Source organism: Bidens hawaiensis, unplaced genomic scaffold (assembly GCF_021521415.1).
Source record: "Bidens hawaiensis isolate Kalapana, Puna unplaced genomic scaffold, B.hawaiensis_p1.1 tig00005061_1, whole genome shotgun sequence".
Classification (NCBI taxonomy): Eukaryota; Viridiplantae; Streptophyta; class Magnoliopsida; order Asterales; family Asteraceae; genus Bidens; species Bidens hawaiensis.
Window position 1 is genome coordinate 637,357 of NW_027491322.1, and position 14,434 is coordinate 651,790.

Genomic DNA, 14,434 nt, shown 5'->3' on the forward strand with positions numbered 1-14,434 from the left:
TAATATTAAAAACAAAATGTGTGCGAACATGTAGTAAAATTCAAAAATGGTTAGAAATAGAAGCTCCTATACTTTAATGTTACCATTCCTGCAAATGGGTCCTCTAAAGACCAACAATGTCTCTTAAAAACCAATAATGCTCTCATTTTTTCTTCCCAACTCAATACATGTTAAAACTTAAAACATTAACATAAAAGAAACTTTACACACTTCTCTTGACCTTTGTTACTTGCCTGCCTTTCCAATTTCCATATATATCGACTTTAGATTTTAGCTATTTGTGACTTTAATATTAAAATTATACATACTAATGAATTTCCAGCGCTACGCTGCGGACATCGATCGATACCAGTTTGATTCGTTACGTTACATGTATGGCATCGACACTCGGTATAACAACTTATAGAGAAAAACCAAAAAACAAAGTCGTGACATGCCTAGTAGAAATTCGAAACATGTTTTACATGATGGTACCGGTTCCATTAATACCGGCACGGATATCAATATTGTTCGATTTGGTTCGTCAGGCACCAACACTCGATATATATAGTTCATGATGTTTAAAAAATGTTTTATATCGAATATAACTCCGTTTAAATTAACAATTATAACGGAATATCGAGAGAGAAAATATCAATCACAACTGCGTTTTTAGATTTTTTTTTGAGAATTTATTGACGCAAATTCTAAAAAAATTGTGAAGTTGTAGCATAAAAACATTAAAACGAAAATGTAAAATTAATGACGAATAAACCCAATATATGAAGAGTTGTTATGAAGCTAGCTAGAAATGCTATTAGCTTTCAAACAAAGATCTAGAACAATTAATTAAAAATCAGATTTTTTTATATTATCATTTTAAGCTAATACCATTTAGTTTAATATGTATTATTATAATGATAACTAAAAACTCTAAGCAACTACGATTATTGTTAGTTTCTAGTTTACAACCTATACATGCCCAAAGCAATTTAAAAAAATTAAAAGAAAATTGAGACACCGAAGATAAACAACATGGACTGAATTTGCAAACTTTTGAATTCAGCTGGGCTGAACATGCACACACAAAACTGTTACTGTAGTTTTCGGTTCCCCTTTATGTATAGGATGATTGTTTTTCGATTTCACTTTTGTTAGTAATATTATGTTTATATAACTTACTTTCATTTACTTTTTAAATAAAACTAAATACACGATTTTGATCATTTTTTAACGTTTTGATATAAATTTCATTAAACACGGAGTTGTATTTGACGAAAATGCTCTTTAGTATTGTAAAAGTACATGACGAACCCAAAAAACATCGACCGAACATAGGTACTAGTGCCAGTATTATCTGGATCGGTATGGGTTTATATTTTTATGGTTTTTATCAATGTAAAAGCCATGTCGATATCTTTTTAGGCGTGTTATAGCTATATTTTCATGGTAACACTGAGACAATTTTTTGCACAATTAAACTTCTTAATTTTTAATATGCATCAATATTTTTTTCTCACTATTGGTACCGAAAATAATTCACAACTTACAACTTGATAATTCACAACTTTATACTTATAACTTTTATTTGATTAGATTACAAACTATTGTAAACATTATTTTATGTTTTGTGCATATACCGAATAATCTTGCAGTTAAGATCTAAGAACTAACAACAAAAGGTAAACATCAAAAATAAGTTATATATATATTTTTTTTAAATAGCCAACAAACATAGAATGCCTATGTACTCTATACGGGATGACCCAAAGGCAAAAGGTCACCGCTAGCTGGCCCAACCCAGCCGTACGTAACCTTTAAGCACCTCCAATTTATCTCCAGGTCCGGAGAACACCCACATTGGAAATGACCAAAATAAGTTATATTAAAAACTAAAATTGTATTAAAAGAGCATAAAAATATAACTAAAACCAATATGATGTTTCATAAAACCAAAATGCAGCAATTCATCTAGTGAGTACATTAGCTGTTAGTCAAGAAACCACCGAGACAATATAAAATTTAAAGAAAGCCACAAAAAGCAAAATACAACTACAAATTATATTATGTTTAATAAATTAATAAAATCAATGTTCAAAAAAATAAAAATATATAAAAAAAGGACAACTTTTAGTTGTTAGCATCATATATGCTACCACACTTGGTGATGTTATCTTAAACAATTATAAGATTCTGGAAACCACTCTGATAATATATAATATTTTGTTTTCACCAACAATGCAAAAATTGCATAACATGGAAGATGCAACAATGCAACTATCCAGTACCTGTGCAATATTTGACAAAAGTCAAAAACTAAATTAATAGTACAGAAAAAATGGATTTTTGTAAAAATTATTAATTTTGTATAGAAAAAATGGATTCTGATCACAAAACTTATATTATTTTGAATGTTTTTTATGATTCGGGTAATTTTATGAATCAAAAAACAGTTTTGGTGACTTACAACCCATTTGACACGTGCATCATTTGACACGGACCAGGAACAAAATGGACGGGTTGGGCTACATGCTATATAAGTTGACTTTTTGTACAGGTGAAACGGGCTTTTGGCCTAAATTGTTACTTTTGAATCAGCCCCTGAAAATCATTAAAAATTTCTAGGCTGATGGCAAGTAAAAATATAGGCCCCGAGTAAAAATTCCCGTCCCTTTTCCTGTTTTGTCGCCTAAGAGAAAAGGGGTATGTATTTTTTTTATTTAGGTTTAAACGATTAAACTTTTAAAATGAGCTTAAATTTGGTAATTGAGTTATGATCTTGGCTTTGCAAAATTTCTTTCTTTTTTTTTTTTAAAAAAAAAGGCTAAAATGAATTAGGTAATTGGGTTATAAGCGGGGTTATGTTGTTTCTTTTATTAAGAATACATATGCATGCATGCACGCACGCACACACACAAACATACATACGTACATATTTTAAAGAATTTCGGGCCTACCTGGTGATCAGGCTTGGGATGTCCCCCCCCCCCCCCCCACGACGCCCCTTCCCAGGGCCAGCCCTGTTTTGAATAGCCAAATAGCATGTTGAATATGAACATAAAACTTGTATTGTTTCATAAGTTCTTGAATAACATGATTCTAGAAATTTTATGAATCAAAATTATTGTTTTGGCACTTTCAACCCATTTCACCTGCTACATTCTTGTTTTTACCATTTGACGAGTTATTAGAAACAAAAGCATAAACTTTAGATGATGTATACTAAGGTTTATATGTTTGAGCAAACATACCACATTGGAGCAAAGTGCATTGATACATTAAGAAAAGGGTATGGCCACCTGAAATGATTAATGTGTTAAATAAAACAAAAAACTAAACAACTATAATAATAATAATAATAATAATAATAATAATAATAATAATAAATTTGACATGCTTTATGCGTTTGGCCCGTTTTTTTTTATTTTACCCATTGATGAAAAAAAAAAACATTAACAAACATACCATGTGGACACAAAGGCATGTACAATCCACTCAAAGATCACATAAAGAGCAGTAAATAAGATGAAATACGAAATCCGGAACCACGGGAACCCCTGAAACAAAGGTTTCATATCATTTTCAAAGTTAACATGACAAAATAAATAAATAAAATAAAAAATTGTAAAGGTCTTTTTTACATAGGATACCAATGTACTTCCTCAATTGTTTCAATATACTATCTTTTCTGCTTTTAAGGTGGTCACTAAAAGATGCAACATGTGGAGATGTATCATTTTCTTACTTATTTAGCATTTTCGTTATTTAAAAATGATACTGTGGCATTCTTTTTAATTCAAAACCTGTTTTAAGATAACATTTTGGCTTACTTTTCCGATTTGCATGTTACCGATGGGCCCGACAGTTCGAAAAGAACCATTTTTTAAGGCTATGTGTATTGGAGGACTACAAAATGGTGACAATTTTTGACAACCATCTTTTAAGGCTATGTGTATTCTTCTAACCTTCACCGGCGACAAATTCATGTCGCCCCCCGGGGGGGGGGGGTTACCACCTAAAATCGCCCCAAAGGCGTGGATTTTCCGCCCCACTACGGGTAGACTAATGGCCGCACAACAACTAGGGCATTGTCACATTTACAAATGGGAAAGTATAGTACAACCTTAATAAACAAATAACCTCAACAAAAGAATGTTCTTTCTGGTCCCAAGGGTATTCATTTATTAAAAAATCGTATTGAAAATAAAAAAATATTGATGAAGAAAGTTACCAAGTTATTCATGGCCGTGTCCCCTAACAGCAAAATGATATTAAGCGAATGCACAACAACTGTCAACTGGTATAACAAAGGAAGAGACATCTAAATAATATGATTTCATAAACGCTTATGATAAAACATATAGACTTACAAAACTCATTTCATAGTCCACAATCGTAAGAAACGGGAAGATAACAAACCAGTAAACGCTATCTGTCAGCATCACTGCTCCAGCAGTCATCTGTGTACAAGATACACTATGTAAAGCTCGATTTTTCGACCGTTTTTATAATAAAACGGAATGTAACGTTAGTGAATACCTGGAATATAATTTGAAAAATGTAACCCCAAAGGGCAGCTGATTGAGAGAAATAACATTCACCCAACTCATTAACCGTATTATCGGTTCCTGGTTTGGTGAGAGGCGCGTACATTCCTATTTCTGCGTCGGCGTGCCGGCTATGAGGATCGCATAACTTGTGTTGCCTTATACATCCACAAGTGGATAGTAGTGATCCAAACTAAATAAAATAGAATAAAATTCATGTTAAGGGAAATTAATAATCAAATAGATGTATTTAGGGGTGTGAACGAGCCAAGCTGCTTGTGAGCTACTCGAGATCAGCTCAATAAAAGCTCAAATCGAGCTGAGCTTAAACGAGATCAAACCTAAAAATTAGCTTGCTAGTAAATAAGACCGAACCCGAGCTTCGGTTATCGAGATCTAGCTGGCTCTCGAGCCTAAACAAGCCTATTGTTTAATAATATAATCTAGTATGTTATAGATTAACATTATAATTCAAATATGTATAAAAATAATTATAAATGTATACAAAATAATTAATAAATTATAAATGAGCCAAGCCTGGGCCGTGCTCGAGCTTTAAAACTACTTAGATCTAAGTTCCAACAATGGAAATAGAGTTCGAAACGAACCGAGCTTGGGCCCTCGTAAGTTAAACAAGCAGAGCTCGAGCTCGGCTCGTTTACACCCGTAGATTTGTTAGAGAATGGGGCCATTTGTGTTTTTATCTCAAATGGGTAAAAGGGTACGGGTCAAACGGGTTGAAAGTTGTCTTGCTAAATCACTTTATTCAAAATTCTATATTATGAATTTATGATGGTGGTAATATTATTCTTGCAACCATAACCAACACATTAGTATTATTCTTGGTAGTCAGTACTCAACCCTACCTAACCCAAACCGTTCTGACCAGTTACCCAACCCACTCCTCTTGTAGCCTCTTGCGAACATAATTAATGGATTATAAATATTAAAGAAAAAAATAAAAAATTACCACAAAATAAAAGATGGTCAAAATCAAAGTCCACCTATCCAAAACACATCAAACATTCAATTAGTGAACATGAAACCAACATACAAGTTAAAGATTATGTGACAATCAATGTTTTAAAAGCCGGTTCGTACCGGCCGGTTGAACCGGTTATACCGGATTTTGAACAGGTAGCCGGTATGCAGAGCTTGGTATTTTTAGCCGGTTTGGTGCCAAACCGCTAGCTTTTTTAAAAATACCGGTTTAAACCGACATATCGGTTTTAAGCCCAATAGATTTTTGGTATTTTTTGTGTCCCGTATTTTTTAAAAATGACTTTTAACCTATAAGATAAAATTAAATGAGAAACCAGCAAACGATGTCATGAACCTATTGTACACTTTTATTTTTTAAAAATCTTTGTTTAAAAATCAAGTACTTTTGTATTTTTTTTTTATTATGGATTAGCTGTTGGATTAGTTTTTATTATGGATTAATGTACTTTTGGGTTATTTTTTGGTTAAAGTTGCATTTATATAAAATCATAGGGTGAATTATTCAGCCCGGTTGAACCTCCCGCTACAATTCGGTTCAACCGGTTATACCATTTTTTAACTCAACCCAGTATGAATAAAATAACAGTTTATAAAACAATGGTGACGGTATAAAAATGACTAACTGAGTATAGTAATAAAACAGGTTGGTCCCATGAGTGGCCACATCAGCAATGGAAGCAGCTGAGAGCAAACAAGATGCAATAATTCTGAAAGCCATTAACCAAACAGGGCTTAATCCCTTAACACAAGGCATCCATGCTTCACCATCATACAAAGAATAAGATCTTTCGGAGTTGCTTGAACCTTCATACTTACATATCAAGAATGACGCTATAATCACGGAGGTCAAAACCGATAACAAACAGAAAAAAAATTCCCATCTCAACCAGTAACTTAAAGTTGTGCTGTCACGATCCGACATAAGCTCCATCTGCACATGCACATTGTGCTTAAATACTTTGAAAACAACATTCTTTTAACCGAACTTGTTACATGAAGAACTTGACGAGTTAAAACGGTTGATATGATTCCAGAAACTAAACATAAATCTATGCACATGAAGACCTAGAGGCATGTAAATGAGCATATTAAATGACGATTATCAGTTTAAAGATGAGCCCCAAAGGTTTCAAGAAAGAATTGATAAAAACAAAACACACAAGAAGAATACACGGATAACTCTCAATATTATTATCAACGAAATATAAATCAGGGTCGTCCTTGAAAATCCAAAAAAAAAAAAAAAGGTGACACTTAGCGAGTAAATAAAATGGGCCCCTAAAATATTTGGGGACTTATTTTAAAAATGGTGGGCCTAAAATAAAACCCAATGTGTATAGTTGAGTTTAACTGAGATGCGTTTAAATCGTTAATAGGTTTAATTGAGATGGGTTAGGGAGTTATGGCTTCTCGGGATAGTTTCACGATAATAGTTGGTTTTTTAAAATAATTTAATTATATATAAAATTTAAAGACTTGTCAGCCCTGAGAGACCAGGCATGAGCGGTCACCCTGGGCCAATGTCTAACCATAATTCAGTTTATATGAACAAACCTTAAATGGGCCCACACCAGGCCGGGTCTGCTTACAATGTCTAATCATAATTCAGTTTATATGGACAAACCTTAACTGGGCCCCTCCCAGGTTTGCTTACAAGTTACAATGTCTAGCCATAATTTAGTTTATATAGACAACCCTTAACTATATAACTTAGTTTATATAGCCCCTCCCAGATTTGCTTACAATGTCTAGCCATATTCAGTTTATATGAACAAACCTTAAATGGGCCCCACCCCAGTCCCAGACGGGTCTAAATGTCTAGTCATAATTCGGTTTATATGGACAAACCTTAAATTGCTAATTAGGAAACGTAACCAACTTTGACCAATTTGTCAACTTTGTCCTCCCAGTATTCACCGACTTGTGAATATTCAATTACAAGATTTTTTTAACTTTAATTTTTTTAAATAATAAAACTAATTAAATAAAAGGATCCAATTACAATAGAGAGATATGTAAGTAGTAGCAAGCTGCGCAACCACCCACTTTTGACTAGCAAAACCGATCCTACTGAAAACAAAGGTATCGTTCTTTGGCGTCGTTAAGTTAACTTGGACGACCCAATGAACTATTTTCAGAAACGTAGCCGCATCGAGGGCAAGAGACACCCAAATGTATCGAAAGCAAATGAAGGCTTGTTGATTAAAACATACCAATTTGACATTCAATTGCAAGATTGAGAGGTAATTAGATCAATTTTACAAACGAATAAACACTCCATTGCATGCAAAACATGATATAATAATAATAATAATAATAATAATAATAATAATAATAATAATAATAATAATAATAATAAGCAAACCCATAAAAATGGCAAATTGGGAGGTACCTTACAGAGAATTTAAAAGATTCATGCAACTCTTTATCATGAATGAATTTAGATTTGAATAAACGGTTGGGTGTCAATTAGATCGGAGAAATCTGAAAGTGTGAATTCATGCGACATTGAGAGAGTCTGACAACAATGTGCACGTGTACATCAATTGATAAAGGTGACTCATTGCATATTATATTTTATTCAAAACAATATTAAATATTTAAATGCTCCGTTGATGTGGCGGAAAATTTGTATTTTGTAACGATCGGTTTAGAATAAGATTTATGTCGAGACGTAGTTAAAAGCAGTGGCGAGTTGGACGAGTTGGGGGGGGGGGAGTGACTCAAAATATATTAAAAAATACAAACGAGATGTCCGGGCTCAAATTTTCGGTAAAAAACGGGTAAATTTACACTATGTATACAAATTTTCGGACGAAAAAATGGTCAATTTATCCTGCTACGCAAAAAAAAAAAAAGAAAAAGAAAAAGGAGGGGGCCAGCTTCGCCCTTAGTTAAAAGAAGAACGTCGTGACATATAAAATTAGAAGGATAAACCATCGTATTTAATGTAAGAAAGCAGAACCATAGTTTAAATAATTTGTTCATTTATGTTTCGATTTGGAATTTGCGTTAAAATGTATGTGATGACATAGGTGGGTACACCACCAAAAGGCCAAAGCCGAAAAACCCAACAATCATGATACATTAATACCTTTGATGCTTGAATGCTTCGATGAGTCAAATGGCATCTTCCTGGCACGATAACGGTGGTCAGTGTTGTAAAAGTCGGATTTCAAGGCCGACTAGCGACTTCTCGGTCGTTGGACGCCTACCTTTGACTTTTTTCAAGTCGGTCTGGATTAGTCAAAGGCGGTGAAAGTCGGTCTAGGCAGTCAAAAGTCAGGCTAGGATTCTCTAAAAACCGGTCAAAAGTCCTGCTAGGCGGTCAAAAGTCGGCTAGGCTACCTTTCTGAAATGAATTATGTTTATTTTAATATATATAATATCTAAAAACTATTTTTTTTATATTTACCATGTCCGAGTACTTTTCAAGTACTCTCCTATTACTCCCAACTCCTCAGTCGGCCGCTCAGGGTCCGCCTAGCAACTTTTAAAACCTTGACGACATTTCACCACGAAAAGAGTGTATCGGACTCACGGACCGATATATCATTGCAACATGAGGTGGAAAAGGAAGCCATCCATTATCCAGCAGGTAATATTCTTCCCTTACTGGAATCCAAAAAGAAGAAGGGTGCAATACTCCTTCAAGCCTTCACGATATGACTAGGTCCAGCTCCCGCTCACTATGAAAAAGTGCCTTAGCACTTCATATTTGTATCATCTTATTCTCATCCATTATAATCATCTAAGAACAACTAACTGATTCTTACGTCAGAGATAGACCGCAGGAGGCTCCCTCCTATGGTGAGCTAACGGTTGTATATGTTTTGTAGAACCCTTTAAGCCTCGAACCCTTTGAAGATATATGTAGCTACCTTGACCCATTATGTTTTGTATCAACAAGTTGACACCCACCGTAAGACTACACTACGAAATATCTTTTTTGTAGTTCAACTTTGCATCCCCAAGGTCTCACCTTCATGGCAGGAGAAGATACTCCAAAAAAGATTACTTCTACTCCTCAGCCGGCTAGCTCGTTGCCCGCTCCCATACATGCTCTCTGGTTGGCTTAGACACTAGCTCTCTAGGTTTGGATGGAAATACCAATAAATAAACTGTCTTTTTTTTGTCGACTGCGAAAAAAAGTTGAGTTTTTATTATTTTATTTATCTTATATTTTACCAAAATATGGTGGGAGGAAAAAGTATTTACCAAAATATGTGATTTCAAAAATATTACCAAAATGAGTGTTTTATTAAAAACTTGTTTTTCTCACTTCTAATCTTATTGGGTTATTAGATAAACAAAATTATATCTAAAAGAAAAAGTAAGAACAAATTCTAAATGCTGGAATGTTGGATAAGCCATAAGTGTATTTTTATCAAAAGTTATTTTAAGCCGTTTAACTTTTTCTTATAAACGCGCTTGTAAGCTAGGTTATTGATTCACGTAGTTTTATTGGTTTTGATTTCTTTGAAAAATTTTATATAATTAATTATACTGATATTTAATTATTTTTTTAATTTATACACCGTTTTATATCAGTAAAATTTCATTAACTTATATCCCTTTTTTAAGTTAGCCACTTCCCAATGGCTATATTTGCTAGTTGTTTTGGAAATGTTGTTATAAAAAACAAGAATTATTTTGGAAATATATAATTGAAAATTCTTATAAAAGCCATTGAATATGTTATAAAAAAATTTAGTACAAAAGCATTTCAAACAGAAAATACAAAATGTATTTTGTTTATCATAATATTTTAAACCTTCTTTTTTTAATTGAATTTTTCTTGCTAGTTTTTTAAATTATTCCAAAAAAAACGTTTGTAATTAAAAACAAAAATGTGTATACAAATATTTTAAATAAACTAAAAAGATATTATAAAGACTAAAAACATTTCTATATAAAAAGCTTTTATTTAATGTTACATGTGCATTTGTAGAAGAATTAAAAATATTAAATTTTTTGAAAAGTTATCATCATCATCTAACAAAATGATTTTATTTTATTAAAAACAAACTTTCAAGAAACTATCTATTTTATATATATATTTTTATGAAAAGGGAATTTTTTATCTTTCCGGAACTTAAACCCAGGAACTTGGGTTAGGAGACTCTATTTTAATAAATATTTTTGAAATAATCTACTTTAATAAATATCTTTTCCTTCCACCGTAGTTTGGGGGAAAAGAGTCAAAAAAAGCCACAAGTTTTGATTTCAAGGTAAAGTGACGGCATATGTCTCGTTTAATTACGGTGCCCTTTTTCTTTTTTAATAAGAGACGACTTTTTTTTATTTAGGTTATCATACTCTTTTAATTTGAAGAGCTTGCTGCTACACTCTGGCTAGACATGTTATTTTAGTTGGGGTTACGCTGGCTTAAGAGTTTGGCTTGGGCATTCCCCCTTGAACATACCGCCGACTATCACTTGATAGTCGTTGTGCCACTAGAAGAGCAGAACTCTTTGGCGTAACACACGGTCGGATGAAAACCTGGGTGGACTCACGGTTCGAACTGACAATCTTTGCACAAGGCCTAGCTCAAATCCTTTATTGCCAATATCTACCCGAAAATAACACAAGTAGAATTTAAACTTGGGTATTCACTAAATAACCCAAATCCTCTATCAGTAAACCACATGTGAGGGGCAATAATTCAGTTTTCTTTTTCAAACTCGTTTTATTTTTAAAATAATAACATAGGTTTGCAAGACAATCAAAAGTCAAAACAACTTAAAGTAACTAAAAGGAAGGCTGTCCACCACATTATTATTTACCTACCACAGCTCGATTCTTAAATTAGTGAACCAATTCTTAAATTAGTGAACCACCACTAAAGTACGTGACACATGGATGGACGTTTTCAGTATCGGTACGGTTATATATGAGACCAGTATTTTCTAAATTTTGTACGAAATATTGGTACTGAACCGAACACTTCAATACCGGTACTAAATATTTCAAATTTTTGGGATCAAGAATTTTAGAATCTGTACCGGTCGATACTGGTACCATGTCGAGCTCATCTCTAATGTTGCATCCTAAAATATTTAGTGGCATGTTTAAGTAGAAAAGATCGGCGGAGCTGATAAGACGTGTTGTGTTGACCATACGTGAAATACATTCATTAAGCACTAACATTTGCATGTAAATAAGATCACACGCGATACTCAACGTTTTAAAAACCAGGTTTTAACAGTATTGGATTGGGGAAAAAATGATACAACGGATTTACCAGTTTACTGTAACGAAATGTTTACCATTTCCAGCTTCACTTTATTTTCTGATGGCACTCGCAAACTAAGTGGGCGCTGCCTCTGTTAGTTTTCTTGCTAAGGTGATATTTTTTTAATGATGTGACATCTATGCGACATTTCTTTTAAACTTATGGGTCTCACACCACCATTTCATCTTTCTTCTCTATAAAACCCTAGCTTCATACATAACTACCACCACCCACCCAGCCATCTCCATCTCAGCTGATCGAAGCCATCGTCATCGCACCACCACCACCACCACCACATCCCTCTCTCCCCCATTCTCTCACTCTCCCTCTCTCTCTCTCACACACACAGACATACAATTCTTAAGCGCTAACAACAGCATGTTAATATTTAAGATTATACGATATATTTATCTTTCATCTTTTATTATTATATAGCACCTGGGAGCTTTTTCATCTCTTTCTCTATTTTTTAATTCAAAATTACATTAAAACATAATACATTTTCTCTCTCATTTTCAATTAAATAATATTTTTTATATCTTTATTAATACACTTTTTATTCATTCACTAACAACTTTCAAAAAATTATTAAGAATTCATAAATTAAAAGGGTGAACAGTAACTTTTCAAATGTATAGAAAAATCACTGTATTTTTTCTCTCCTTCACTTACTCACTAAATTTGATAAACAATATGTGAATGCTCTTAGTAGTGTATCACCACCATACTTGTCTTTCACGTCATCTTTCAATCTATCTTATACTCATAATTTTATCTTTCAACCATTTTTATTAGTTTTTTTTAATACACGAGAGAGCTCTCGAGAGGGGAGTCCCTATTGTGGTGCCACACCGCGCACGACGTTTAATTTGTGATGTCACATGTTTAAATAATCACTCACTTAGGTTCTCACAAACTATGATAATTGTTACAAAGTTATCACATTCAAAGTGATCACATGGGAATTTCCCATATTCATATGATGACTATGGTAAACGATAACTACAATTTTACAACAACCGTCGTTAAGCTATAACTATACTTAGTGTTAACTACCTTACGCGATAACTTAGGCTTACGTGACAACTAACGGGGCAATTATTATACGTACACTAGGCGATAACTACAAACAATGATAATTATAAGTCATTCACCAACTTAGCAGCTTGTGGAGAAACTAGATCTAAGCTGTTAGCATCTTTCCACGATCAGATCCTTACAACGAATTAAGGTAGCGTTTGATATGTAGGAATGACAGTGGGAATGGAATGATTCATTACATGGGAATGAAAAAATGACGTTTGGTTGCTCAATGGAATAGAATAATTCATTACACATGGAATCTCATTCCATCAAAACCATTCCTTCTCACCCCCTTTTTTTTTCATTCAATTCCTCTTTCACCATAATTTCTCAACAACGCCACCACCTAACAACGACCACCACCGCTACCATTGCTTTCACCACCACCTGACCGCCACCGTCGTCGTTGCCACCCCCGGCACCACTGCCACCATCTGACCGCCCTACCATCGCCATCACTACCAATGCTACCACCGCCACCCCCACCACCACCACAACCACCGCCCGCCACCACCGACACCACCATTTTTATTGCCGGAGCTACCACCACCATCGCCATTGCAGAGTTTTTTTATTTTATTATTATTTTTTTTTTTGTAAAAAAATATTTTTAGATATGAGTGCTTTTATTATTTCTATTTCATACTTACAATTTTTTTTGGATACCAAACAACATAAAGTAATAATTCATTTCATTCCGATAGATTAACCAAACAAGACAAAAGAATGGTAATGATCCATTTCATTCCGTTGTCCACTCCATTCTTCTCTCATTCCAATTCTCCTTTCATTCCATTACCTCCAATCAAACATACCCTTCATTGGTCCATGTCACTTAGGGGTGTTCAAAACTGAATATCCGAAGTTTAGGATATCCGGACCTTTCGGATAGTGGATTTCACCATCCGAATACGAATCCGAAAGTTCGGATATCCGGGGATCGGACAGTGTTTCGGATATCCGAATGAAAATCTGGGTAAAACAAAGGAAAAAACCTGGGAAAAAAAAACCATTAACCTGCTAAAATTCAACTTACAACTCATAACATCCAACAATCTAAAACACAACTTGTTCAAACTACAAACAAACAAGCAAATAAATAAAACAAAATCCATTGTTTAAGGTAGAGCCGTGGTAGATTTGGTGCAGACGGAAGAGTGACAGCGGTGCCGGAGGATGAAGGTGGTGACTGGTGACGGATAGTGCAGCGGCGGCGGAGGTGGTGACAGAGACGGATACGTCGGACAGAGGACGGAGATAGTGACTGGTGACGGATAGTGCAGCGGCGGCAGATGGTGACGGATACTGACCGGAGACTAGAGGCGGTCCGATGATGGTGAAACTGATTGGATTGGAGCCTTGGAGGAGGGTTAGGGAAAGGATGTGAAACAAGTGGTTGTGTATGCTTAGAAATTAGGGTAGGTAATTTGGTATATGGTAAATATATTAAAATTAAAAATATATTAAATTTAATATTTCGGATCTCCGAACTATCCGAAAAATCATAAAAATGCTATCTGAATCTGAATTTTCGGATATCCGGGATTCAGATATCCGAAACTTCGGATAGTTCGGATACGGATTATCG

General features: G+C 34.1%; 1 protein-coding gene across 1 annotated transcript; it reads right to left on the reverse strand.

Annotated features, from left to right (window-relative positions):
• Window positions 1–2,149: 2,149 nt before the first annotated feature.
• LOC143628676 (uncharacterized) lies at window positions 2,150–13,302 on the reverse strand. Its single transcript, XM_077098201.1, has 9 exons — window positions 13,216–13,302; window positions 6,152–6,459; window positions 5,497–5,530; window positions 4,519–4,719; window positions 4,350–4,439; window positions 4,211–4,276; window positions 3,445–3,536; window positions 3,231–3,278; window positions 2,150–2,267 (listed from the first exon to the last, which is right to left on the reverse strand). The coding sequence occupies exons 1-9, from the start codon at window positions 13,300–13,302 to the stop codon at window positions 2,150–2,152; spliced, it is 1,044 nt and encodes a 347-aa protein (XP_076954316.1).
• Between the last annotated feature and the right edge of the window lie 1,132 nt (window positions 13,303–14,434).

Bases quoted from the DNA above. Each gene is read 5' to 3' on its own strand.
- LOC143628676 (XM_077098201.1), bottom strand. From the start codon at position 13,302: ATGGCGATGGTAGGGCGGTCAGATGGTGGCAGTGGTGCCGGGGGTGGC. The intron at 6,460-13,215 runs GTAGCGGTGGTG...GTGCATGTGCAG, and splicing joins AGGTGGTGGTGAAAGCAATG to ATGGAGCTTATGTCGGATCG. The intron at 4,440-4,518 runs GTATTCACTAAC...TCTTGTACACAG, and splicing joins TTTTTCAAATTATATTCCAG to ATGACTGCTGGAGCAGTGAT.